At 43.1% G+C, this 23052-nt stretch overlaps 1 protein-coding gene across 1 annotated transcript; it reads right to left on the minus strand.

The window, feature by feature from the left end:
* Positions 1-211: 211 nt before the first annotated feature.
* Positions 212-22282, minus strand: LOC146806193 (olfactory receptor 51G2-like). The gene is made up of 2 exons (XM_085620606.1): positions 22198-22282; positions 212-2041 (listed from the first exon to the last, which is right to left on the minus strand). The coding sequence occupies exon 2, from the start codon at positions 2011-2013 to the stop codon at positions 1012-1014; it is 1002 nt and encodes a 333-aa protein (XP_085476732.1). The 5' UTR covers positions 2014-2041; positions 22198-22282; the 3' UTR covers positions 212-1011.
* Positions 22283-23052: the final 770 nt, after the last annotated feature.

Raw genomic sequence — 23052 nt, forward strand, 5'->3', positions numbered from 1 at the left:
CCCTTGCTCACTTTGCCACTGGATTCAAGCAAGCCTGGCTGAAGACGGCTGAAATGCCAGAAACCGGTCCTAGGAAGCTTGTTTCCGGTCCAGGGAAGGCATGGCTTGGCAGTTCGGGCTAGACTGTTCCCATGAGGCACAGGGTCAGACTGATTTGCATATGGCCATGTCTGAACTGGGGTGGCAGAGTGGGCTAAAGAACGGTGATGGTTCAAACCCAGATCTGATGACTGGGTGTGAGTGTTTGATTGGTTCTGATGCTCCGTCCATCACCACCCCCTTTTGTACCGCACCATTCCTGTAATGGCAGTAAAACACAGTGGTTCACAATTTGTGGCCTACCTCATTCATATGCATAAGGTAGGGTTGAAGAGTGACCCACTAAGATTCAGTACTTTGAAGAACAGACCTATTAGTAGATAGGTGGGTACGCAAAATACCACACTGGTCTAAAAAAAGAATATTCCCAAATTGTGACTAGAATTTTGAGACCATTGCTAATAGTTCCATCTGTGATTGTAATTAACATAAAGGGCACGCCTTTTGGGGTAGAATATGGTTTTAAGACTTTTTCATTTCGGGTTTTCTAATCCAGCACTCATCCCATTCTCACAACTCACAGCCTCATATGGAGTGATGGTACAAGCATTGCTTTAACCACCAGAAGGACACCATGGCGGGTCTAAGTAGATTCAACAGGAGCTTTCTGAGTAGGCGCTGTTAGGATGCCCACTTCAGCTTCACCACATGCATGTGAGCTCTTATACATGCTCTTCTGTTCTGCCAGCTGCTCAGGTTGTTACAAGCTGGTAAATTGTTTATGTACCAACCTCCAACCAAAGGTGGAGTTTACACATCCAATATTGTTTCTTTGACTTCTATGGTCCAACTCCCAATTGCTCAGGAAAATGAAGATCCTCTCTTTAATCTCTCCTTAACCTTCATGTCACAGTCACAGTTATAAAAGGTAGTTCATTCAATAAAGCATTCATTGACCTACACAACACATTGCTAATGAGTTGCTGGATGGTTTTGCTGACTAGTATTATGATTGTCTTTGGTTTCATTAGACATCGTCTTCTTCGCCCAGACTTTCTTGCCAATAGCATCACAGATCTGTTTGTTTTTGATGCTGTAAACTATTGGGTTCAAAGCTGGTGGTATCACAAGGAAGAAGAAGCCTATGAAAATAATAAGAAGCGGTGAAGCACTCCTGCCATATCGATGGGCCACGGTTACACCGTAAAGTGGGACGTAAAATAGCAAAACCACGCAGAGGTGGCTCACACAGGTATTCAGCGCCTTCACGCGCTCCGCTTGTTGTGCTGCACTCAGAACAGTCTTCAGAATCATCACATAGGAAAACGCGATGAAGCTTGAATCTAGAATGTATGTGGCGAGTACTAGGATCAAGCCATACATGCTATTAATGGTCGTATCTGTGCATGCAAGCATCATTACATCAGACTGGTGGCAAAAGGAGTGGGAAAGAGCCTTGTTGTCACAGAAGGAAAGCCTGCTTAAAAGCACTGGTATGGGCACATGAATACCCACACCTCTGAGTATTGCGACAAGCCCTACTTTGCCAATGATTGGGTGCATTAGTGAGGAGTATCTCAGCGGGTTACATATGGCAATAAAGCGGTCGTAAGCCATGGCCACCAAAATTGATGACTCTACTGCGCATAGACTATGCACGTAGAACAACTGAATCAGGCAGGCATGGAAGTGAATTATTCTATAGTCAAACCAGTAGACCCCAAGCACTGTAGGTAAAGTAGAGAGTGCCAAGCCAAGATCTGTGGCTGAGAGCATGCAGAGCAAAAGATGCATGGGCTCTCCGAGCTGAGAGTCTGTCTTTATAGTGAACAAAATAAGGCCATTTCCTAGAACAGACTGAAGATACAAGAAACTCAGGAGAAGAGAAAGACAGATTTTTGCTGCCTCTACTCCAGGAAAGTCCATCAGGAGGAAGGAGGGAGCCCTGCTGCTGCTGGAGTTCACGGTGGACATGGCGGATGTGGACCCAGTTAGACTCCACCTGTGGTTAGAAGTATTACAAAATGCAGTTATTGAGGCAGTTCTGTCAATGCGTGAGTAAACAAAACAGTAATCAGGTAGAAAAGGAGTGGTTTATACCATGTTTAAATATAGTCCTTTTATTGCACTGTCCTGTTCTGTATCCTAATCAATATATGAATATTTGGACGGAAAAGTCAACTGCATGGTAAAGGACCTAGTGGTGGAAGGTTACCACCTTCACCAAGAGTTAAGCAGCACAAAAGCCTTGGTGGCAGCATACTGTGTAGTGATCCATATTATTGAGCAAGTCATTCTTACTCTGTGCCACTATGGTGAGGCCTACATGCTCACCCACCTTTATTAAAGTTCTGCTGCTCTGTGGTTAACTAGCCCCTGGCCAATATCAGGTAGATGTGGCGTGCTGTGCAGTGCAGGAATAGTGACTCAGTGCTGGATGTATGTGTGCCCAGGAAGGGTACAGTACAGGGATGGAGCAGTGGTGTGCAGTATGTGTGTGGTTAGTCCATGTACTGAGTCTATGTATGAATGCTGGAAATATATCAAATGAGAGATGAATTGCTGTGCATTGCCTACTGGGTGTATATGTGATTGCTTGAGGTACAAAACATGATAGTTGAAGTGTTGTGCAGCACGCACATGGTGTGTTTGCTAATAGTATTTGTGTTTGCAAATAGTACATCCTGGTACAATACAGCTCAGTACTGAACAGTGCATGAATACTGAATGTGATAGCTGAATGTATGTGTGCCTGTAATGGCACAGTGCATGGTGGTAACAGTGCTGGACAATAAGTGTGTTGGGAATGTACACTGAGTACAAATGTGCCTGCAATGGTACATTAAATGGAGGACCTTAGGTTCATTGTTGTGAAACCCAGGCCGCAAAGGAGAAGCTATGAGGAGTAGAGGAATAACCCCAAAAGATTTGTGTATTGCTGCATTCCTGTGAGCTGGGTGTTGTGCACAACTGGACTGTTTTTCAGTCACAGGATGTCCCACGCACGAGGTGCAGGGCATCCGATGACAAGAAGACCAGCTACCCTGCCATGTGTCCATGTGAGTGGAAACCACTCACCCTGCTCTGTTGTCTTCGGCTGCGAAACAGCTCCTTCCTGCGTATAGAATACTGGCCTTCCTGTCTTTGTTTGGAGTTTCTTGCTTTAGTTGAAGGGTATGCCAGAAGCTGGTTTTAGTTTCCTTCTGCCTCACAGGTTTGCTCTCCCAGCCTGAAGACAGATGTTGTAGGACCTAGATATTTATTTTAGGAGATGAACAAGCATTGTATGTTTTCCTGACAAGCATCAGGGCTAATCACATGCCTTGCCCCATGCACCAACAGGGTTCTATAAGCTTGCCTGACAGGCATATGTGTAGTTGCCATACCTTACCATATGCAACTGCAGGGTCGTACAAGCTGCCTCCAAGCATAGTGCAAAGCGTAAGTGACCTGATCACTCTCCCTAGCCATGTTACTTTTTTTTAAGTTATTTAATTCTGCCCAGTGGCAGCATTCTGTCTCCATGCATTATTGTGAGCAGTTAGGCCTACCTCAAAGGCACTCACTAATAAGCCAGAGGTGCCCCTAGGTGACTGTTCTTCTGATTTGCCCCTTTGTATTTGTTTGGTATATTGCACAAAATATTTAATGCACCTTAAGACTGTACCATTTTCACTGCCCAGACAAACACAGCTCTGAGTTTGTAATGTCATAGTCACATGAGGTGATCTAAGGTCAGCCATCAAATACTAGAAAAAAAACACACAGTTTAACCACCTACTGGATTCTGAACTTATTATCAGCCTGGATTTAGACTTAGGGAAGATGAGAAAGCTGGGGCATGCACATTATAACAGCTGAACACAGACACATATCTTAAACCATAGCAACATAAAAGTCGTGGAGAACAATGATGAACAGGTTTAGGGGATACTCCAACTTCAAACAGAAGCATGTCCAAAATATAGAAAAGAACAGACCGCTAGGGGTCACAGGTGCAAAATTTGAAAGTAATATATACCAGATGTTAGAAATCGAGGCTCTCTTGTTGGGTGAGGAATGCATCCTGTCCAAGTTAGGACCCTTCCTTTTAGTCAGTGTAAGGGGATTACGGGCCATATTATCAAGGATGGCGATAACTTTATCGCCTTTTTAGTGGCAGGAAACTGCCGCTAAAGCGGCTATAAGTGGCTTGATAATATGCCCTTGAGAATTCCAATATAAGCCCAGGTTCAGGTGTGAAGGACATCAAACCTGGGCTTCTATTGGAATTCTCAAGGGCATATTATCAAGCCCCTTATCGCCACTTTAGCGCCAGTTTCCTGCCGCTAAAGCGGCGATATTATTATCGCCGTTCTTGATAATATTGCTCTACACTTTTAAAATAACCCCTGCTGAGCCCCCTGGTAGTTTGTCACTAGCAGTCAGGCTTATCTCAGAGACAATGTGTTAAGCATTTGCACATTACACACAGTGAAAACACTACAAAAAGACAACACACCAGTTTTAAAAAAATAGCCAATATTTTTCTGTGTAAAACAAGACCAAAACAATAAAAATCCAACTTTCAGTAATCAAAATAGGAATATTGGAAAAATAGACTTAAAATACAGTTTTTTAAAATTGATAGCTCCATCCTGGGCTATTACGGCATCATGAACTAACAAATCCAACAGTTCAGGCTGACAGTGAAAATGCAGGGTGTCATGGACATTGCGATGAGATCTGAAGATGCAGCGTCGCCAGTCCTTTCACTGCCGAAGAGAGAAGCAGCAAGTGCAAGCCAACGCAACAAAGAAACAAACAGCAAAGGGCTAGTACTACTCCTGGGAGCTCTTACAGCTCTTCGTCTTGGCAGAGTCCTTAGTCCAAAAGAGTTCTAAAGTTCTGGGGTCAGAGCCCCAATATTTATACTACTTTTCCCTCTGATGTTTTAGGCAGCAAGTCCCTCTTGCTCAGTAGAAACAAGTTCTACCCTCTTTAATCCAGCTTCACTACAGAAGGTGGTGACAGCATTGTGCAGAGCAGACACAGCCTATTCAGATGCTAGTGAAAACTCCTTCCACCAATCTAAATGTGGAATGGTCGAGTCTCCTAAACCCAGATGTCAGGGAAGGAACTTGCATAACACACCTTGTCCAGATTAGATTTCTGGTTGGCATCCTAAGACATTCACTCTTGGGCCACAGCAGCATCACATTGACTGCGCATGCTATCGGATCAGGTGCCGGTGCTGATCACCCTTCAAGTCCCGCAGTTCCCTGCAATATCATACACTTGGCGCCTACCTTCAACTGCGCTACTAGATGCTGTATTCAAGGCTGATATACAGAGAAATATCATAGAATTTTTTTAACTTAATGAAAAAACAGTTGGTTTGGCAGGCACACTGTGGGAGTCCTTTAAGGCCATAATAAGTGGGGCGTGCATAGCCACACAGTACGGGGTTCTCAGGGATATCCGCAACACCCTTGTGGTAAATAAAATTCCTTTACCTGGACTTAATTTGATACAGAAACATAATAAAATAGCTCAGTAAAATGAGAGGCAGAATCCGTGGTATTAGAGGTTCGGAATGGGCTTTATTCCAATGATCGATTATAATCGGTTGCTCCAAGTTCCATCACCACGGGGGTTCAGGAAGTGAAGTACATACATTATTGACATGAAATGACTTTTATAGTACATACATTACAATGAAGCGAATGCAGTAGGCGTAACAATTGATAAGGAAAATGACGATTTATCTGCGTAACCAAAAATGGGTGTAATAACGAGTAAAAAGGAACATAATTGGTTATGATGTCACATATAGGTGGATCTATAAGATAATACTTGGCATAGATGCGCGCGCAGCAGTATGACGTGTGATTGACGTGCAACTAGGGGGTGAAGGGGACTTGACATTTAGCTCTACATGTGGAGACAAAAAGTCTGGGGGGTCAAGTCAACCTAATCCCAAATCATATCTAACATCCTATGTTTAAAGAACTATGTTATCCACAAAAGAAGGACTCTCGGACAGAATCTATTCTATACTGACTGTGCGTGCGTGTACAAGCGTCTAAGTGTCTACACTGAATGTGAGGGGGTAGGAATATTCCATGGTAACAGGGCTATGAGTTACTTGCATGAGGACAGAGAAGCCGGGCCTTTTGCTCGGTAACTGGAAGAATGTTTACTTAACTACTAGGCAGGAATGCATCGGCTGAGGGGGAAGCAGATAATTCGAAGGTGAAATACAGTTCTTGGCAGAGAAATAGGCTGATGTCAGGCTTCGTGAGCCGCGCAGAGAATGAGACAAAGTTCATGGTCACAGATGCAGGCTCAGACTGGAGCTTTCAGAGGCAGAAGGCAAGAGGAGTTTGATGACAGAATCAGGGCCTACTTGCCTGGACTGTAAAATGGCATAAGTGAACCATATAAAGCCGGTGGCCTTTCATATTTAGGAATGGAATATCCGGCCTATTCATGGCGGATCTGACAGAGGACATGTTGACGGTGGACGCACATGTATTTGCGTCTTCATAACTGGAACTGGAGGGAACATACATGTACTTGTGACATGCACATAGAACCGTTGGGGTCCAAGATAGGGGACATAACTGACCAGAAAAATCCATATTTCCACATTCCCTCCTTGTCCCCTACTTGCCCGTCAAGAGATATCAATCTTCATTAATCCATTGATCTGTTCATATAGCATCATTTGTTCTTCTTTCTTCTTCCGGGATCTTGAATGAAAATCTTGATGTGGAATGCACGATGTGGCACACAGACCACAAATCGCTGGTCCATATGGTAGACATAGACAGCAACTGAATAGTATGAGAAGGCCAATACCTAGGAAGGATAAAACTCTCCATCCCCAGGCTGATACCACACTCCAAAACCAACTGGACCAAGTCCAAGTGCCTGGGTTCTGGTGTATCTGGTTTACAATCTTATGAAGGCGAGTGATGGCTTTATATACAGATGGCGAATTTTCTGGTATGAATACGCAGCAGCTTGATCCGATGACCCTACAAGCTCCGCCCCTATCAGCCAGGATGACGTCAAGGACAAGACGATTTTGAAGCACAACAATCCGCATAGCAGACTGCTCTTCCGTTAAATTGCCTAAGGCGGAAATAGTCTCATTCACTACTGCTTCAAGGGTTCTAGTTAATCTCCGTATCAGCTTACTATTAGTAACAGTACCTATATAGGGAAAGATGCCTTTATTAAAATCTACATACTTGTCCCATGCCGTCTCAGTGTAATCGACAATGGGGAGATCTCTCCGCTCTCTGTTGTGTACTAAATGAATATTTCTGTAATAATCAGGAGGAGCTAGGAAAACAGGTGGCAAAAGAAATGCAATGTAGCAGGTACCATCCCAGTCTAGAGGTAGACGCATATATGCGGTCTGACCACATATAAAGTAGGAGTGGCGAGAAGCTCTAAATGAAGATTTGCCTTGATCACTGAATTCTACTATAGTAGTGCATTTACTATGGCCCATATGTATGGAACCAACCTTTCTTACACACAATTCACCCTTCGCTGGGAATACTGACATGGTGGGTAAGACTAGTTCAACTTCGGATACGACATTTAGAATCATGAGATTAGGTGTAGAATTACCTAATCCATATACTTCATTTTCTAGATCAGTTCCTGTTCTTTTGGGGCGACCCTCCTTGTCAGGGTAGCAGACCTTGAGTAAAACTAGGTTCAGGTTTCCCCATACCCAATGATCTTGGTAAACTGCCGTGTCTGAGTCTATGGAATTGATTAAACGAAACCATGCTCCACAGGAGCCATTATGTGTAAACGGATGTGGAAAGAAAGGCAGGACTCCTTCATAATTCTGATAGGGAGGGAGCCGACCACACACCCAACAATTGGTGGCATTACTAGTCTGGTGGGAATGATGTAACATACTAATGAAAGTGTTATTGCGCAGCGCAAGTCTATAAGACAATTCATGCGGAGGTAAGTCACTAAAAGAATGTTCAGCAGTAACATTATAAATATGTCTAGAAATAGGGTAATATATGTGCAACAATATACTTGCAGTAATTATTAAAAGACTTAAGGAAAACAAGATTATTAATGTCACTATGCAATGGCTACGCAGTGATTTACAATACGCCTGTCGTTTCAACATTTTCCGCGACTGTCCATGATTCAGGTCTAGAGGATACATGTCAGAGACAAATTCAACCGCTTCACCTTGGAGAGGACTTAAACAATCAAATTGTCTGACGTTCTAGGCCTCAATTTTACTTTATAGAGTTCGGTTTTAGTCTTTTCAACCAAAGGAAGTTTTGAATCAGTCTGTGAGGGAGTGCAGGGCACAATGTCTATATCCGAGGATAGTCCATGAAATTTCTTGATATGACTTGAATGAATCCAGCCCTTGCGGCCCTCGATCTTCACGGCTGTCCTTGTAGTGAGCAGAACCAACTTGGGTGTCTTCCACCTGGGCTCCAGCTGAGTCTTTCGGTCGAAATTTCTCACAAATACGAGATCACCCGGAACTACGTCATGGGGTTTCACCTCAGTGTTGTCGGGAAAGGCTGCAGCTACCTGTGAACGACAAGATTGTAGTGCAGACATCAAGGAAGCCAAGTAATCTGTCAGCATATTACAGTCAACATCAGTTATTTTGCGTGGTATAGGCGTCCCCCACATATTTGGTGGTCTGCCGAAGATCACCTCATACGGGGATAGCCCTGTTCGAGAGTGTGCTACCATTCTCATGTAAAAGAGTGCAACTGGTAACGCTACTACCCAGTCGACACCTTTCTCTCTGCATATTTTGGACAATCTGATTTTCAGTATCTGGTTATGTCTTTCTACGAGACCTGCTGCCTCGGGGTGTCGGACACAGTGGAATTTCCACTGATATCCTAACAGAAGTGAAACATGTTTCATTAATTCGGATGAGAACGGGTGATTAGGAGGATGAAATCCACCCTGTTCTACGGGAACACTTTTTCCTGGGTTGAACTGACAACAGATCATACAGGTACGGACCTTTTGTTTGGCTGCTGCTCGTAAATGTTTATTGAACCAAATGTGTTGAATGCTGTTTAGCATAGCTTTTTCTCCTAGATGCGCTGGACTATGTATACTGTTAATTATAACTTGGACCATTGAATCAGGAAGGAACCACACAGACTTTTCCTTCATCATCCATCCTTGGTCCGTTTGAATCCCTCCTAATTCAGTCCATTTCTTTATTTCGTCTGGTGTAGCATGTGTCTGTATGTCAATTACGTCAAGAGTAGGATCCTTAACTGTCATACACTGTGTCGGTGTCGGGACTATTGTCTTTATCATGTCGGGGGTTTGAGTTTGAGCAGTCTGTTTAGTTGTTCTGTCGGCTAGATCATTGCCTTGGGAAATGATATCAGTAACCTTCGTATGAGCCTTACATTTCATAATTGATATTGCAGTGGGTCGATGTATTGCATCTAATAAGGCATGAATGAGGGGTCCGTGCTGAATGTGGGCACCGTGGGAAGTTAAATAACCTCTCTCTCGCCACAGCACGCCGAAGTCATGTACAACTCCGAATGCATAACGTGAATCAGTGTATATGTTGACTTTTTTATTCGTGGCTTGAATACAGGCTTGTGTCAGAGCGATGAGCTCTGCGGCTTGAGCTGACAAAGTATTTATACGATTAGTTTCAATGACTTCAGTATCTGTGGTGACTGCGTAAGCAGCCACTAACTCTCCTGTACTTGTTCTCATACATGAACCATCTACATACAATGTCAGGTCTGGATCTGACAATGGGACATCGGTTAAGTCTTGTCTGGGTTTTGTCGTTATTGTAATAACTTCAATACAGTCATGAGCTAGTGGGTCTGTTCCGGTTACTGGCAAAAGTGTGGCAGGATTCAATGTGTTACAGCGTCTGATTTCTATATGTGGCTGAAACAATGTAAGTTCGTACCCTGTAAGTCGCGCTATAGTCAAGTGTTGTGTTTGCGTTCTATTTACAAGAACCTCTACTGCGTGTGGTACTTGAACTGTCAATGGATGTCCTAACACTATGGCATCGCTTTGTCTGATTGCTAAAGCTGTCGCTGCTACTGATTTTAGGCATGCAGGCAAAGCCTGAGCTACGGGATCTAATGTACTAGAAAAATAAGCACATGGTTTGTGTGCTCCTGCTTGTTCCTGTGTGAGTACTGACAAGGCAGTACCTTCGCGTTCTGTAACAAAGAGTGTAAACTGTTTTCTGTAACATGGCGTTGCTAAAACAGGTGCTTGACATAAAGCTTTCTTTAGGCTTTCAAAAGCTTGTGTATGTTCCTGAGTCCAAGGGAGAACAGTCGATGTGGCTGCCTCCTGTGTGGTTAACTGGATGAGTGGTTTTGCTAGAAATGCATACTGAGGGATCCACTGCCTGCAATATGAAGTGAGGCCTATGAAAGCCCGCACCTCCTTTTGTGTCTTGGGTATTGGCATGTTAGCTATTAACTGAATGCGGTCCGGTGTAAGCTGCCTTCCCTCCTTGGACAGCGAGTGTCCAAGATAAATAACTCGCTGGACACAGAATTGCAGCTTAGAAGGGGACACCTTGTGCCCCTTTTCGGCTAGAAATTGTAAAACTGTCAGTGATGCTTTTTCACATTCCGGTTCGCTTCTCGCGGTGATCAGCAGATCATCGACGTATTGAAGCAGGGCAGTGTTAACTGGCATGTGGATACTATCTAGTTCTCGTTTCAGTGCTTGGCTATAGATGCTGGGGCTTTCTGTAAATCCTTGAGGTGCGCGTGAGAATTTAAAGCTACGTCCATTTAAACTAAATCCGAACAAATATTGGCTCTCCGGATCTATTGGGACGCTGAAGAAAGCATTCTTGAGATCAATTACAGTAAAGAATGTTGCTTCGGAATCAATGGCTGTCAGTAATGACGAGATATCTGGGACCACAGGGAATTGTGGCACAATGCACTTGTTTAATTCGCGCAGATCAATAACCAATCGATATACTGGCGGGTCCTTAGGATCTGTTCGTTTAAGAATCGGAATTATCGGTGAATTACATACATTGGAGTCTGTTTCCACAACTACTCCTTGGGCAATGAGCTCGTCAATGATTTGTAGTAAAGCCACTACAGCATCTGGTGGTAACTTGTATTGTCGCATTCGTGGTAGCACCACTCCTGCCTTTAATGTGACTCGATATGGTGTAATATTCATGCAACCAACAACAGTAGGGCCTCGTGCCCATAGATGTGTAGGTAAAGTCTGCAGTCGGGGATCCATGTCTCTAGACACATAGTGACCTTTAAAATCACGTAAAAACAACCTTACTCCTTCCGGAGAACAACATATTATGGCTCCTAGAGCTTTCAATGTTTTTATTCCTAGCAAGTTTTCTGGACATGATTTAGTAAGCAATAAATCTGTAGTTCGGGTCAGAGGTCCTATCGTAAGTGGAAGAGGTTGTGACACTTCATTAACAATAGGTTTTCCTGAAAAACCAAGGGAAATATTCTGAGAGCCTGAGAGGGGTGCCCCTGGAACTTCACTACGTTTTATAGTTGTTCGACTTGCCCCTGTATCGAGTAAAAATTTTCTGTCTTGACCTAATAATTCACTATGTACATAAGGTCCTTCTTGATCTACTGGGATTTCGATAAGGGGTAAGTCAACTTCCCTCTCTAGGCTAGTTCATGCGTAACGCTGATACTCAGGATATTCATACTGTGCGGTCTGATACATTTGTCGTGTTGTTGTCTGTGTAGCAGCAACAGGCAACGGTGGTGCAGCTGGCACAAACTGTATTGGCTGTTGTGCGGCTGGCATGGCCTGGGCATGCTGCGGAGCTCCTTGTTCATTCTGCTCTTGTCTAAATGGCCGTGGTCTTTCTTGTGTTTTACCTATGGCGATATTATGTTTTAAAACTGGACAATCGTGTACGTAATGACCTGGCTTTTTACAATAATTGCATGTCCCTTTTACAGGTCCTGTTGAATCGGAATGTGTCATACCCTTTTTATGTCCTTCAGCTGGAACTGTCTGGGAAACTAGCATTTTCATTTTCGTGTCTTTCATGCGTCTGTGTTCATGTTCTTGTTCCTCTCTAATTCTATTGTGATGGTACTGTAACATTTGTAACATTTGTGATGGAGTGTTACCTTGCCAGGTACTCTCGAATTTTAATACTCTATTCTTTACTGGGGGCAGGGCATTTTCTACTAATTTTGTTACAAACAGATGCGGGTATGATTCGCTACTTGCTTTTATGCCACTATTTATACCAAAACATTTTTCGAATCGGGCATAGTAATCACTAGTGTCTTCATCTTGCTTCTGTTTACAGGCTGAAATTGTACCCCAATCTTCCTTTTTCGTAGTTAATAAACGTGGCAGTACCTGTACTAGTAAACCTGGTAGTGCTTTAGTTTTATCCCCAAGTCCTGCTCCTGCAGTTCGGGCCTTTTCTTCCGCTTCTAACACTGACCATTCTATCTTTTGGTCTCCTACCTCCCACTCTTTTTCCTTGAGTTTCTCATAAATGCCAGCAGGCATCAATACCTTTAATATTGTCATAATGTCGGGATAGGTATACTCTCCCATGAGTAACATGTCTTTAATTTCTCGGTGAAAACCCGCTGGATCTTTGTCATGACTGGGTACCACTTTCTTCATTTGTAACAATTCTATTTTTGATATGGGCGTATATACAAATACGCGCTTAAACTCGTTGTCCTCGCCTTTTATTGGGTGCACTTCTCGTAAGGGATTCTGTCTATCCATGTGATACGTGGTTCTTTCCTTGACGGGCAATGAGACATGCTCTGCGCATACAAAAAGAATATACTGCTTTCTTGATTCTAGAATTTCTTTAATTAATTTAGTACTTGCACCTCTCCATTTATTCATAAGCAATTCAGTCAATATGTCAGGTAAGGGACCAGGGTCCGAACGCTGACTCCGATATAGTATAATGAGTTGTTGAATCATATAAATCCCAGCTAACCTCTGTTCATCTGGGGTGAGATTCAAAAATGTGCGTACTACTGTATCATCACTATATTTTCCGGGACTGTCCACCCAATGGACAGCTGCCCTGGCTAAATCTTGTTCATCCATAGAATCGAGAAAATGATAACCCCTTCGTTCTCGGAGTAGTTTGTCGGCGGTTTGGAATGAATGCTCGTTAGACCTTATATTAATTATAGGTATTTGGAAATTCCTGTTATTATCTGGACATATCGGACGTATCGAGTCAGTAAGACGTCTATTATTATTACAAGATCTTCCTCTACCTACATAGGCTATGGTGTCTGACTGTCCTGTGGGCAGTCCTGACCCTTCTTCCTCGCTTTGTTCGAACTCGTCTACCTCTAATCTCTCTTCGTGTAGGCGTTCTATTTCTTTACGGATCTTTCGGCACATGGCTATTATACAATTTTGCTTATCATGTCTCCCTTCTGATATATTCTGGCTCCATCTGGTAAGAATTTGCATTGCTTCCGGGTCTACCCCCGGTCGGTCTTGATTTCTGATCACACAATTTATGAGGAAACGTAACAGTTCCCCCTGTATCTCTACTTTCTGGTATTCCATAGCTCTGTTAATACATTCTGGATCTCGCCCTGTTTGGACAAAATGATATATTTTATCTAGATGCGCAGTCATTCCTGGTAACTTCCCTAAATACACTGCGGCTCGTCTGATACGCAATGATGCCAGGGTCATTTCGTCCTCTTTGCCGGGCACAGGGTCATATCTACAATCTATAAGAAGTTCCTTAAGCGTACGGGCACTTATGAGTTTGGGTGTACGTGAATGTGCTGACTCTTGAAAAGTAAGTTTATTTATTCTGGGTGGCGTAGAAAAAATATTGGTAGCACCTCCCGTGGCCCCATCTGGGGTATCGGGTGTGAAAGGATTCGTTGAACGCGATACAGCAACTATAGGTGTGGACACAGCTATAGAAGTAGCTGTAGGAACAGATGTAGAAACAGATGTGCTTGCCGGAACTTGTGACTCGATCTGTTGCTGTAGGGATACGGGTACTGGATCTTGGCGTTGGATCTCCCTGGTATGCGGTCTATGTGGGGCGGAATTAGCATACTCGGGAGCTGCGTCATCTAAATATGAGGAAAGAAAAACATCTTCTGCGGTTCTAGGATGCCCCTTAGGATGTACCTTGATTGGGAATAATGGAGGTGGCAAGTCTTTCGGTATCTCTGGAGTAGCCTTAGGTAATCCTTCGGCTAGAAGGGGATACATACCATTCATAAGGGCATTTCTTTGTCTGTCTACTTGTTCTGATTTCACTCGGATACCTTCCTCAATTAATAGATTTTCTCGAACTTTATTTGAACTCTCTTTATTCTTTTCTTCCTGTCTACGTGCTTTTTCCATACGTCTATGAGATTCTTTACGCCATAACTCAACGGCGTCTTTCTGTGACTGTCTGACCTTCCTTTTCCATAACTCTTCCTCGACTTTCATGATGCACTCTGCATCCCAGGTCCCCGCTGCGGGCCACCTCTGACTTTCTGGTAATCCCTTGGTGTAGTCTACCCATAAATCAAGAAATAATATAGCGTCTAAGCCATGTTTATGATACATGAAGTACCCTGGAGTGTCCCTAGGAGGAATAGGAACGGCTTCTTCGAGAACCCCTTTTCTAGTAGTGATCTGTCTTAATTTCGAAAAGAACGGCATATTGAGAACTGACCTTATACTTGATTTTGACCAACTGACCTGATACTTGATTTTGAACAGACTTAATACAATAAACACGATAAAGAACAGTCATTCATACCACAATATGCAGAACGTACTTAAAACATTTAACATTTAACATTAAACCTTTAACTGAAACAACAATGATGATCGTCTGCATAACTAATCACCAAGCTTAATTCTTGACAATAACTAGATACTTCGGAATACTTGATATACTGCTAAACAGTACAGATACACTGCTAAAACAGTGCAGACCGGATTTGTGTACCCAAACCCGTCTTGACCGGCACAACCTATGTGCACGTCAGAAATGCCTCCCCAGTAATGGTACTCACCGGGTAGCTTCGGAAACGGAAGGCCTCGGTAACTTGAACTTGAACCGGACTGGACTCGACTCGATTCGTCGGAAACTGGGCTTGACTTCGAACTGGTGGGCCTCTGTATACCTCGGATCTTGCTCTCTCAGCTAGGCTCTGGTCGGGATACTTCGCACTTCTCACCGCCTCGTCTGGGTGTTGATCGCAGTCTCAGTCGCCCCCGCTTGACCGGAGGGAGATACAGGAAATCCTGCTGGTACGCGTTATTGTCCGTCCAGCTGTGGCAGGAGACCGGGCCTGCAACTCACCGCCGGCGCGTGAGATGAGAAAGTGTCCCTGTTCGGGCGCCATTCATGTGGTAAATAAAATTCCTTTACCTGGACTTAATTTGATACAGAAACATAATAAAATAGCTCAGTAAAATGAGAGGCAGAATCCGTGGTATTAGAGGTTCGGAATGGGCTTTATTCCAATGATCGATTATAATCGGTTGCTCCAAGTTCCATCACCACGGGGGTTCAGGAAGTGAAGTACATACATTATTGACATGAAATGACTTTTATAGTACATACATTACAATGAAGCGAATGCAGTAGGCGTAACAATTGATAAGGAAAATGACGATTTATCTGCGTAACCAAAAATGGGTGTAATAAGGAGTAAAAAGGAACATAATTGGTTATGATGTCACATATAGGTGGATCTATAAGATAATACTTGGCATAGATGCGCGCGCAGCAGTATGACGTGTGATTGACGTGCAACTAGGGGGTGAAGGGGACTTGACATTTAGCTCTACATGTGGAGACAAAAAGTCTGGGGGGTCAAGTCAACCTAATCCCAAATCATATCTAACATCCTATGTTTAAAGAACTATGTTATCCACAAAAGAAGGACTCTCGGACAGAATCTATTCTATACTGACTGTGCGTGCGTGTACAAGCGTCTAAGTGTCTACACTGAATGTGAGGGGGTAGGAATATTCCATGGTAACAGGGCTATGAGTTACTTGCATGAGGACAGAGAAGCCGGGCCTTTTGCTCGGTAACTGGAAGAATGTTTACTTAACTACTAGGCAGGAATGCATCGGCTGAGGGGGAAGCAGATAATTCGAAGGTGAAATACAGTTCTTGGAAGAGAAATAGGCTGATGTCAGGCTTCGTGAGCCGCGCAGAGAATGAGACAAAGTTCATGGTCACAGATGCAGGCTCAGACTGGAGCTTTCAGAGGCAGAAGGCAAGAGGAGTTTGATGACAGAATCAGGGCCTACTTGCCTGGACTGTAAAATGGCATAAGTGAACCATATAAAGCCGGTGGCCTTTCATATTTAGGAATGGAATATCCGGCCTATTCATGGCGGATCTGACAGAGGACATGTTGACGGTGGACGCACATGTATTTGCGTCTTCATAACTGGAACTGGAGGGAACATACATGTACTTGTGACATGCACATAGAACCGTTGGGGTCCAAGATAGGGGACATAACTGACCAGAAAAATCCATATTTCCACACCCTCACAAAGTTGAAGGGCGACATTCGTGAGTTAGAAAGGCAATGTTTTCTAACCCAAAGCCCTGACCTGTTGGCCACTATCAGAGTAAAACTGACGACCTTCCAAGAGGAAGCAGAGAGAGAGACAAAATTCCTACATAGACACGCACAGACTTGGCAATACCGAGAAGGCGATTGCCCCGGCAAGGCACTGGCGTACTTGCTTAGACCCTTCAGAGCTTCCACATACACCACTGAACTACACACAGGTGACGCATCTCCAGTCCACTCGTCATCAGGTATACTAGAGACCATGAAAAGCTTCTATGCCCAGCTATATACAGCAACAACGGCCCCTAAAGACTCCGCGCTATTGGAGTACTTGTACACGCTTGAGCTGTTGTAGCTTGACAGGGCACACCAAGACTATCTAGATGAGCCTTTCACTGCTGAGGATATACAGCAAGTAATACAGAGCTTACCAGGTAACAAAGCACCGGGGCTTGATGGTCTCACCTCTGCCTTCTATAAAGAATGTGCTACTCTCCTGGCCCCCTGCATACTGCCGGTGTTCCCGGAAGCGCTTCAAAGGGGGCACTTCCACTGTCCATGAGGGAGGCTGTCATCATCAGCACATTGGTAAAACCAGGCAAGGACCCAACATCCTGTGATTCGTACTGCTCACTGTCATTAACAAATCTAGATAATAAAATCATATACTGGCAAATAGGCTGCAACCATTACTTCCACAAATTGTCCAACCAGACCAGTCAGGTTTTGTACCTGGCCATTACACATCTTACAACTTACGCACTATCTTTGCATTAATGCATCACCTTGCCCCACAAGTACCAGCTGTCACCGCACTGCTCGATGCTACAAAAACATTTGATTCTTTAGGATGGAAATTTCTCTTCATGATCCTAGGCCGGATGGGGATAAGTCACACATTCATACAGCAAATCTAACTGCAATACACATCACCAACTGCCAGAGTGAGGGTCAATGGACTAATCTCTGACCCAATTAACATTACATGAGGCACCTACCAGGGATACCCGTTATCCCCCCTGCTTTTTGCTATCGCCATGGAGCCCCTGGCGGCACGCTTGCTGCATCACCATGATAACAAGGGTATAGGATTCACCACCAGGGGATTAATAGTGTCTATGTATGCTGACGATATCACACTTTATATTAGTAAACCTGAGGTGAACCTTGCATCTGTAACATGCGAGCTGATTTGATATGGGGGCCTTTCATGAGTTCACATACATTGGTCCAAATCCACACTACTCCCTCTCACAGAGGGTACAACCAAGTTTGATTTCCAATTCCCGATACCATGGGCAGAGGTCCCTACGCGATAATTGGGCATTTGGATAAGTAGAGATGTGCAAGAAATCGGAAATGCAAATTATGGAAGATTAATGACATGGATAGAGGAAATCCCTATCCCTAGCAGGTCACATTGCTATCAACAAAATGATAATTCTCCCCAAGCTGCTGTACCTCCTCGTAAATATTCCCATGCCACGCACTGAAAATTTTCTGAGGCGCATTAGATCAGCAGTGATAGAGCTGGTATGGGCAGACAAGCAACCCAGAGTTGCATGGAACTCCTCACACTACCGCAAGCGCAGGGTTGCCTGGGCGCCCCAGATTTTACACTATACGCATACTGTGCACGAGCCCAATTTCTTCACTTCTGGCAGCACCCAATGCCATTTCAACCTCATGTGGCCATTCAGACTGACCAGATTGCCCCCCTACCACTACCCATGGCCTTATACAAAGACTATCAACAACTTAGACAAGAAATAGACAGAGCAGAGACATTGAGGTGGTCATTGGAGTGACTGCGTAAGCGGGCAAAACTGAGCAGATTATATGTGCCATCCATCCTACTAGCCCGAAGTCCACAAATTCCTCTGCTGATGGAGCGTGGTATGGCAGCATGTGCACATCAGATGCACATCAACATATTCTCAGCTCTCCACCCAGAAGGCAAGTTTCTCACCCTACGTCAACTAACCAGGACCCCCCAAGCAACACAGTTGGACATGCTCTTATATCTCCCGTGGAGAGCCGTCTGTTGTGCGCTACACAACACATTCCCCGACACTCCTCAGCCACTGCCGGCACTAGTGTACATGATCACAGAATCATCTGCGTTTAAACTTACAAAGGGCATTCGAACTATCACACAACAATCATCTGCGATTATTACCCCTAAATCCCGTAGCTCCTGGTATGCTGACCCGGATTATTCCATGCTAGTTTCACAATGGGCCTTTTGGTGTGGTCAACTCGAGCAGCTCTACCCAAACTACCACCTACGATTAATACACACTAAATTCTTGCATCGTATCTACCACACCACAGTGAAACTACACTGCATGGGCGTCTGTTCAGACGACAGGTGCGAGCACTGTGGGTCACCTAAGGCAGCCTTCTTACATATGGCCTTGGACTGCCGGCGGGTCACCGCATTTTGGAGAGATGTGTTTAATCACATAGAAAACATAATCAGTCAGTATCTAACGAGATCCCCCTAGTGGCAATTTTGGAGATCCGCCCTTGTGGCAATTTTGGGCTATGTGCGTGACATTCCCAAAGCTATCCGACGGTTAGTGGCAATGTTGCTTTTGATGGCTAAATGCCGAGTGGCCATACACTGGGGTGGTGGGTCCACACCAGACATACAAAACTGGCTAAAAGATGTTGCAAACTGCAGAGAACAGCTAACATGCTACTGGGAGCTAATGCCAATCAGACCCTGGGCTAAATATATTTGGGCCCCATTCACCTGTTGGCTTCGAACACTGAACACTAACACATCTGAGTAGCCGAAAGACTTACACAGGATCAGACATGTAAACTCCCTTTATATTCACATAACGGCCACAAATGAAACAAGAGGGAGATAGGATGGCCGAATAACACTGGCATCTCACTCAGGCAAATAAACATCAACCTACAGAGGCTGGAAAGATGTACCAGATGCCGGTCTTGCAATCAGACGACAAGGCATGTTTACCATCATGCAATAATGATGTCTGAGGGTGGATGGTCATGGCATAGCTCAGGGGGCTGAGGGGTACACTCACTGTAACATACAAGAATATTTTGTATTGTGTTGATTGCTGAAACTCTGTACCATACTGAATATGATAATGCTAGACAAGAGGTTGCGGTTGTATGTTTGAAAATAAATGCAGAATGGTCTATTCAGCCTGGCTATGAGTCACCCAGGAAAGGGAGGACACACCTCATACCCCATTTTGACTCTCTTGAGTGAATGCACATCCCCAGGTCATGTCACTTTAAAGCCAGGCAGAGCTACACAGGATTGTTAAACAAGAAAATGCCGACTTTCTAAAACTTTCTAAAAGTGGCATTTTCAAACAAACAATTTTAAAAACACGTTTACTACCTTTACTAAAAAAGATGTGTTCTTAAATTCTGAGCTCAGGGTGCCTAAACTCCATTTCTCTATCTTTTACCAATTGAATGTTACCCTTGTAAAATGTTACAATACAGCTCCAATGATCACCAATGGGAAAGACAGCGAGTCAAGGAGCCATTTTTACTAATTTATGCGTTCCAAAAAGTGCACAGTATGGAATATACTATTGTTTTTAAACAAAACCTAGGCACAAAAACAGAAAGCCAGAGTGCCTTTATACCGATCTAATGCAGCAAAGTAGCCATAGTAAATTAATAGTAATTATTATGGACAATATTTAAAAACAGTTTTAGAATTTGGCAAAAAGTATCTATAAGGCTTTCCTTCTCCCTCTCCCAGCAGCCAACCCACGCATCTGCTGGGTGAACAGAGGAGGCCACTCCCTCTCCCACCTGGCTGCTAAGACCTGGAACAACCTCCCCCTGCACCTCAGAGCCTCACCACCACCCCAGCAGTACAGAAAGGACCTCAAGATCTGGATGTTCAGCCAATAGGGGAACAGGCAGCATGTTCTCCCAGCCCTTTAGGCCCTAATGCAGCCATGCTCTACACATCCTGATTGATTGATAGGCTCAATTTCCCAAATTAGAACAGATGGCTTCTAGCAAGTTCGAGAAGGAAATGAATCATAGTTGCCATAGCTGTGGTAACGCTGAAGCATCTGTTTCGCACATCAAAGTAAAAAAGCAGGCATTGTTTTACAGGCTGGCTGCTTTTACCTGGGAAGAGATCTTATCTTGCGCTATACAAGTTACGGCCCGTAAACAGTGTCAATGGCCAAAAATCACCATTTGTTAGGTTTTACTTTGAAGTGATCCAACTCTTCCAATAATTGCATATTCTGTAAGAGTAAATAATAATGTGGTCTATACAGTTAGATGGAGTGCCTTCAAATTATGTGGAATGTGAACACAACAAATAATTAATCCTGTAAGGAAATATACATTATTTATGCATCTAATGAGTTCATATGCAGTGCATCTGTGAAATCTGTCAAGACTCTGTGTAATTCTAAAAATGTACAGGGTTAAATAAGAAATTCAGGGACAGAAGCCAGCATGTATTTGTATCATGTAATACATGAGAAGGCGCTTTTATCAAGTAATGAGAGTTATCTACAGAGACATGACATGACAGTTTTAATGCTGTTCCATGAGCTCAATTTGTAAACATGAAAAAAATGATTTTAACCACTACTATAATCTTTCAGCAAAGAAACAAATTGTGCTGTATTTAACATGGTGAAATTGTGACTATCCAAAATAATAATAAAGAACAAATTCCAATTGTGTGTAAATTAAGTAGTCTGTAGCAAGTATTAAAAGTTATTTACAAAGACATTTTTCACAGCTGTTAATGTTTTAATTCCAAAAGACAAAAGAGAAATATTTAGGTTCTAAAATGATTTGTGAAATTCAGTTCCATGCTCTCAATTCTTAATTCAGAAAGAGTGTTTTCAAACATTCATTTATTTATTTTGCCAAGGAATGAAATTCACTGTATTTAATATAGTGAAATCACGGCTACCATAAATAATGAACTCTGTGACAACACACTCAATGAATACCAATACATTTATAAATTATGAATTTTGAAAGCGTTTGTATCAAATGATTAAATCATGACTTTAGTGCCTGCAAGGTAATAGCACTTGTGACTGCTTGTTTAGTAGTTAAATGTAGCAAGAACCAGTATTCAGTGGGTTTCCTACACATGGCACCTGCTGCACAATTCAAATCATGACCCTAGTGTCTGCAGGGCAATTGCACTTGTGGCTGCTTACTTAGTAGTAAAATACAGCAATAATCAGTGTTCAGTGGATTTTCTAGACCTTGTGGCCCCTGAGCCTCTGCACCTGCTGCGCCATTCAAATCATGACCCTAGATCCTGCAGCGTATTTGCACTAGTGACTGCTTGTTTACTGGGAAAATATAGTAGTAATCAGTGGGTATTTGCACTAGTGACTGCTTGTTTACTGGGAAAATATAGTAATAATCAGTGTTCAGCGGGTATTTTCTCGTTTCACTGCTTGTTTTTCTGGTAAAATAGAGTAATAATCAGTGTTCAGTGGGTATTTGCACTTATGACTGCTTGTTTACTGGTAAAATATAGCAATATTCAGTGTTCAGTGGGTATTTGCACGTGTGACTTCTTGTTTACCTGTAAAATATAACAATAATCAGTATTGACTGGGTTTTCCTGAACCTTTTGGCCCCTGTGCCACTGCACCTGCTGCACCACTCAAATAACGACGATCTCGTGCCTGCAAGGACAAATGATGAAACTGTTTATATCCAGTAATGTATGAGTTTCGAAAAAGGCACAGTTGTGGACCCAATAAATAATGATTGTGTAGCTAAACTAAATCACAAATGTCTTTCATTAAATGTGCCTGCAAACTTATCCAACTGTCTAAAACAAGCCATAGTAAAATGATGGTGGTTATTGCATGCACTTTTTATGTTTGAAAGCTGTATTTGGATAATGACAAAATACAAAGGACCAGCAATACAATTAAATATAAATGTCAAAACCTACTAAAAGGAAAAACAAACATGGCTGGCATATCGGCAGATGAAAGCTGTTTAAGGATGTTTTTGAGGAGTATGGAAAATGAATGGAGGGAGGAAAGGAATGGAGAATGTAGGGAAAGGTAAGTATTATACAACGATAGGATAAGAAATGCATATTACCATAGGAACGTGAATAAACTCCTAATAAAATGAATTAACAAGATGAAAAAAATGTAAAAAAAGATAAGCATGTGTTTAAAATGAAGAACAGAGAATATAAACATTCAAGGAGGGTTAACATTTTCAGAATTTAAACAACAGTTATTTGCTAACACTAGATTGTCTAAATGAGAAGTAAGAGGCAACCAAAAGAGATCTCTATTAACCTTTGGCTTGCAGGAGGAGGCGGATGCAACGTCAAGGCGATGGAAATGGTATAGACTATTCCACCAATGTTGTACAGAGGGTTTTTTAAGAGATTTCCAATTGATAGAGATATTTT

This window comes from Triturus cristatus, chromosome 8 (assembly GCF_964204655.1).
Source record: "Triturus cristatus chromosome 8, aTriCri1.1, whole genome shotgun sequence".
Taxonomy (NCBI): domain Eukaryota; kingdom Metazoa; phylum Chordata; class Amphibia; order Caudata; family Salamandridae; genus Triturus; species Triturus cristatus.

Bases quoted from the DNA above. Each gene is read 5' to 3' on its own strand.
- LOC146806193 (XM_085620606.1), bottom strand. From the start codon at position 2,013: ATGTCCACCGTGAACTCCAGCAGCAGCAGGGCTCCCTCCTTCCTCCTG.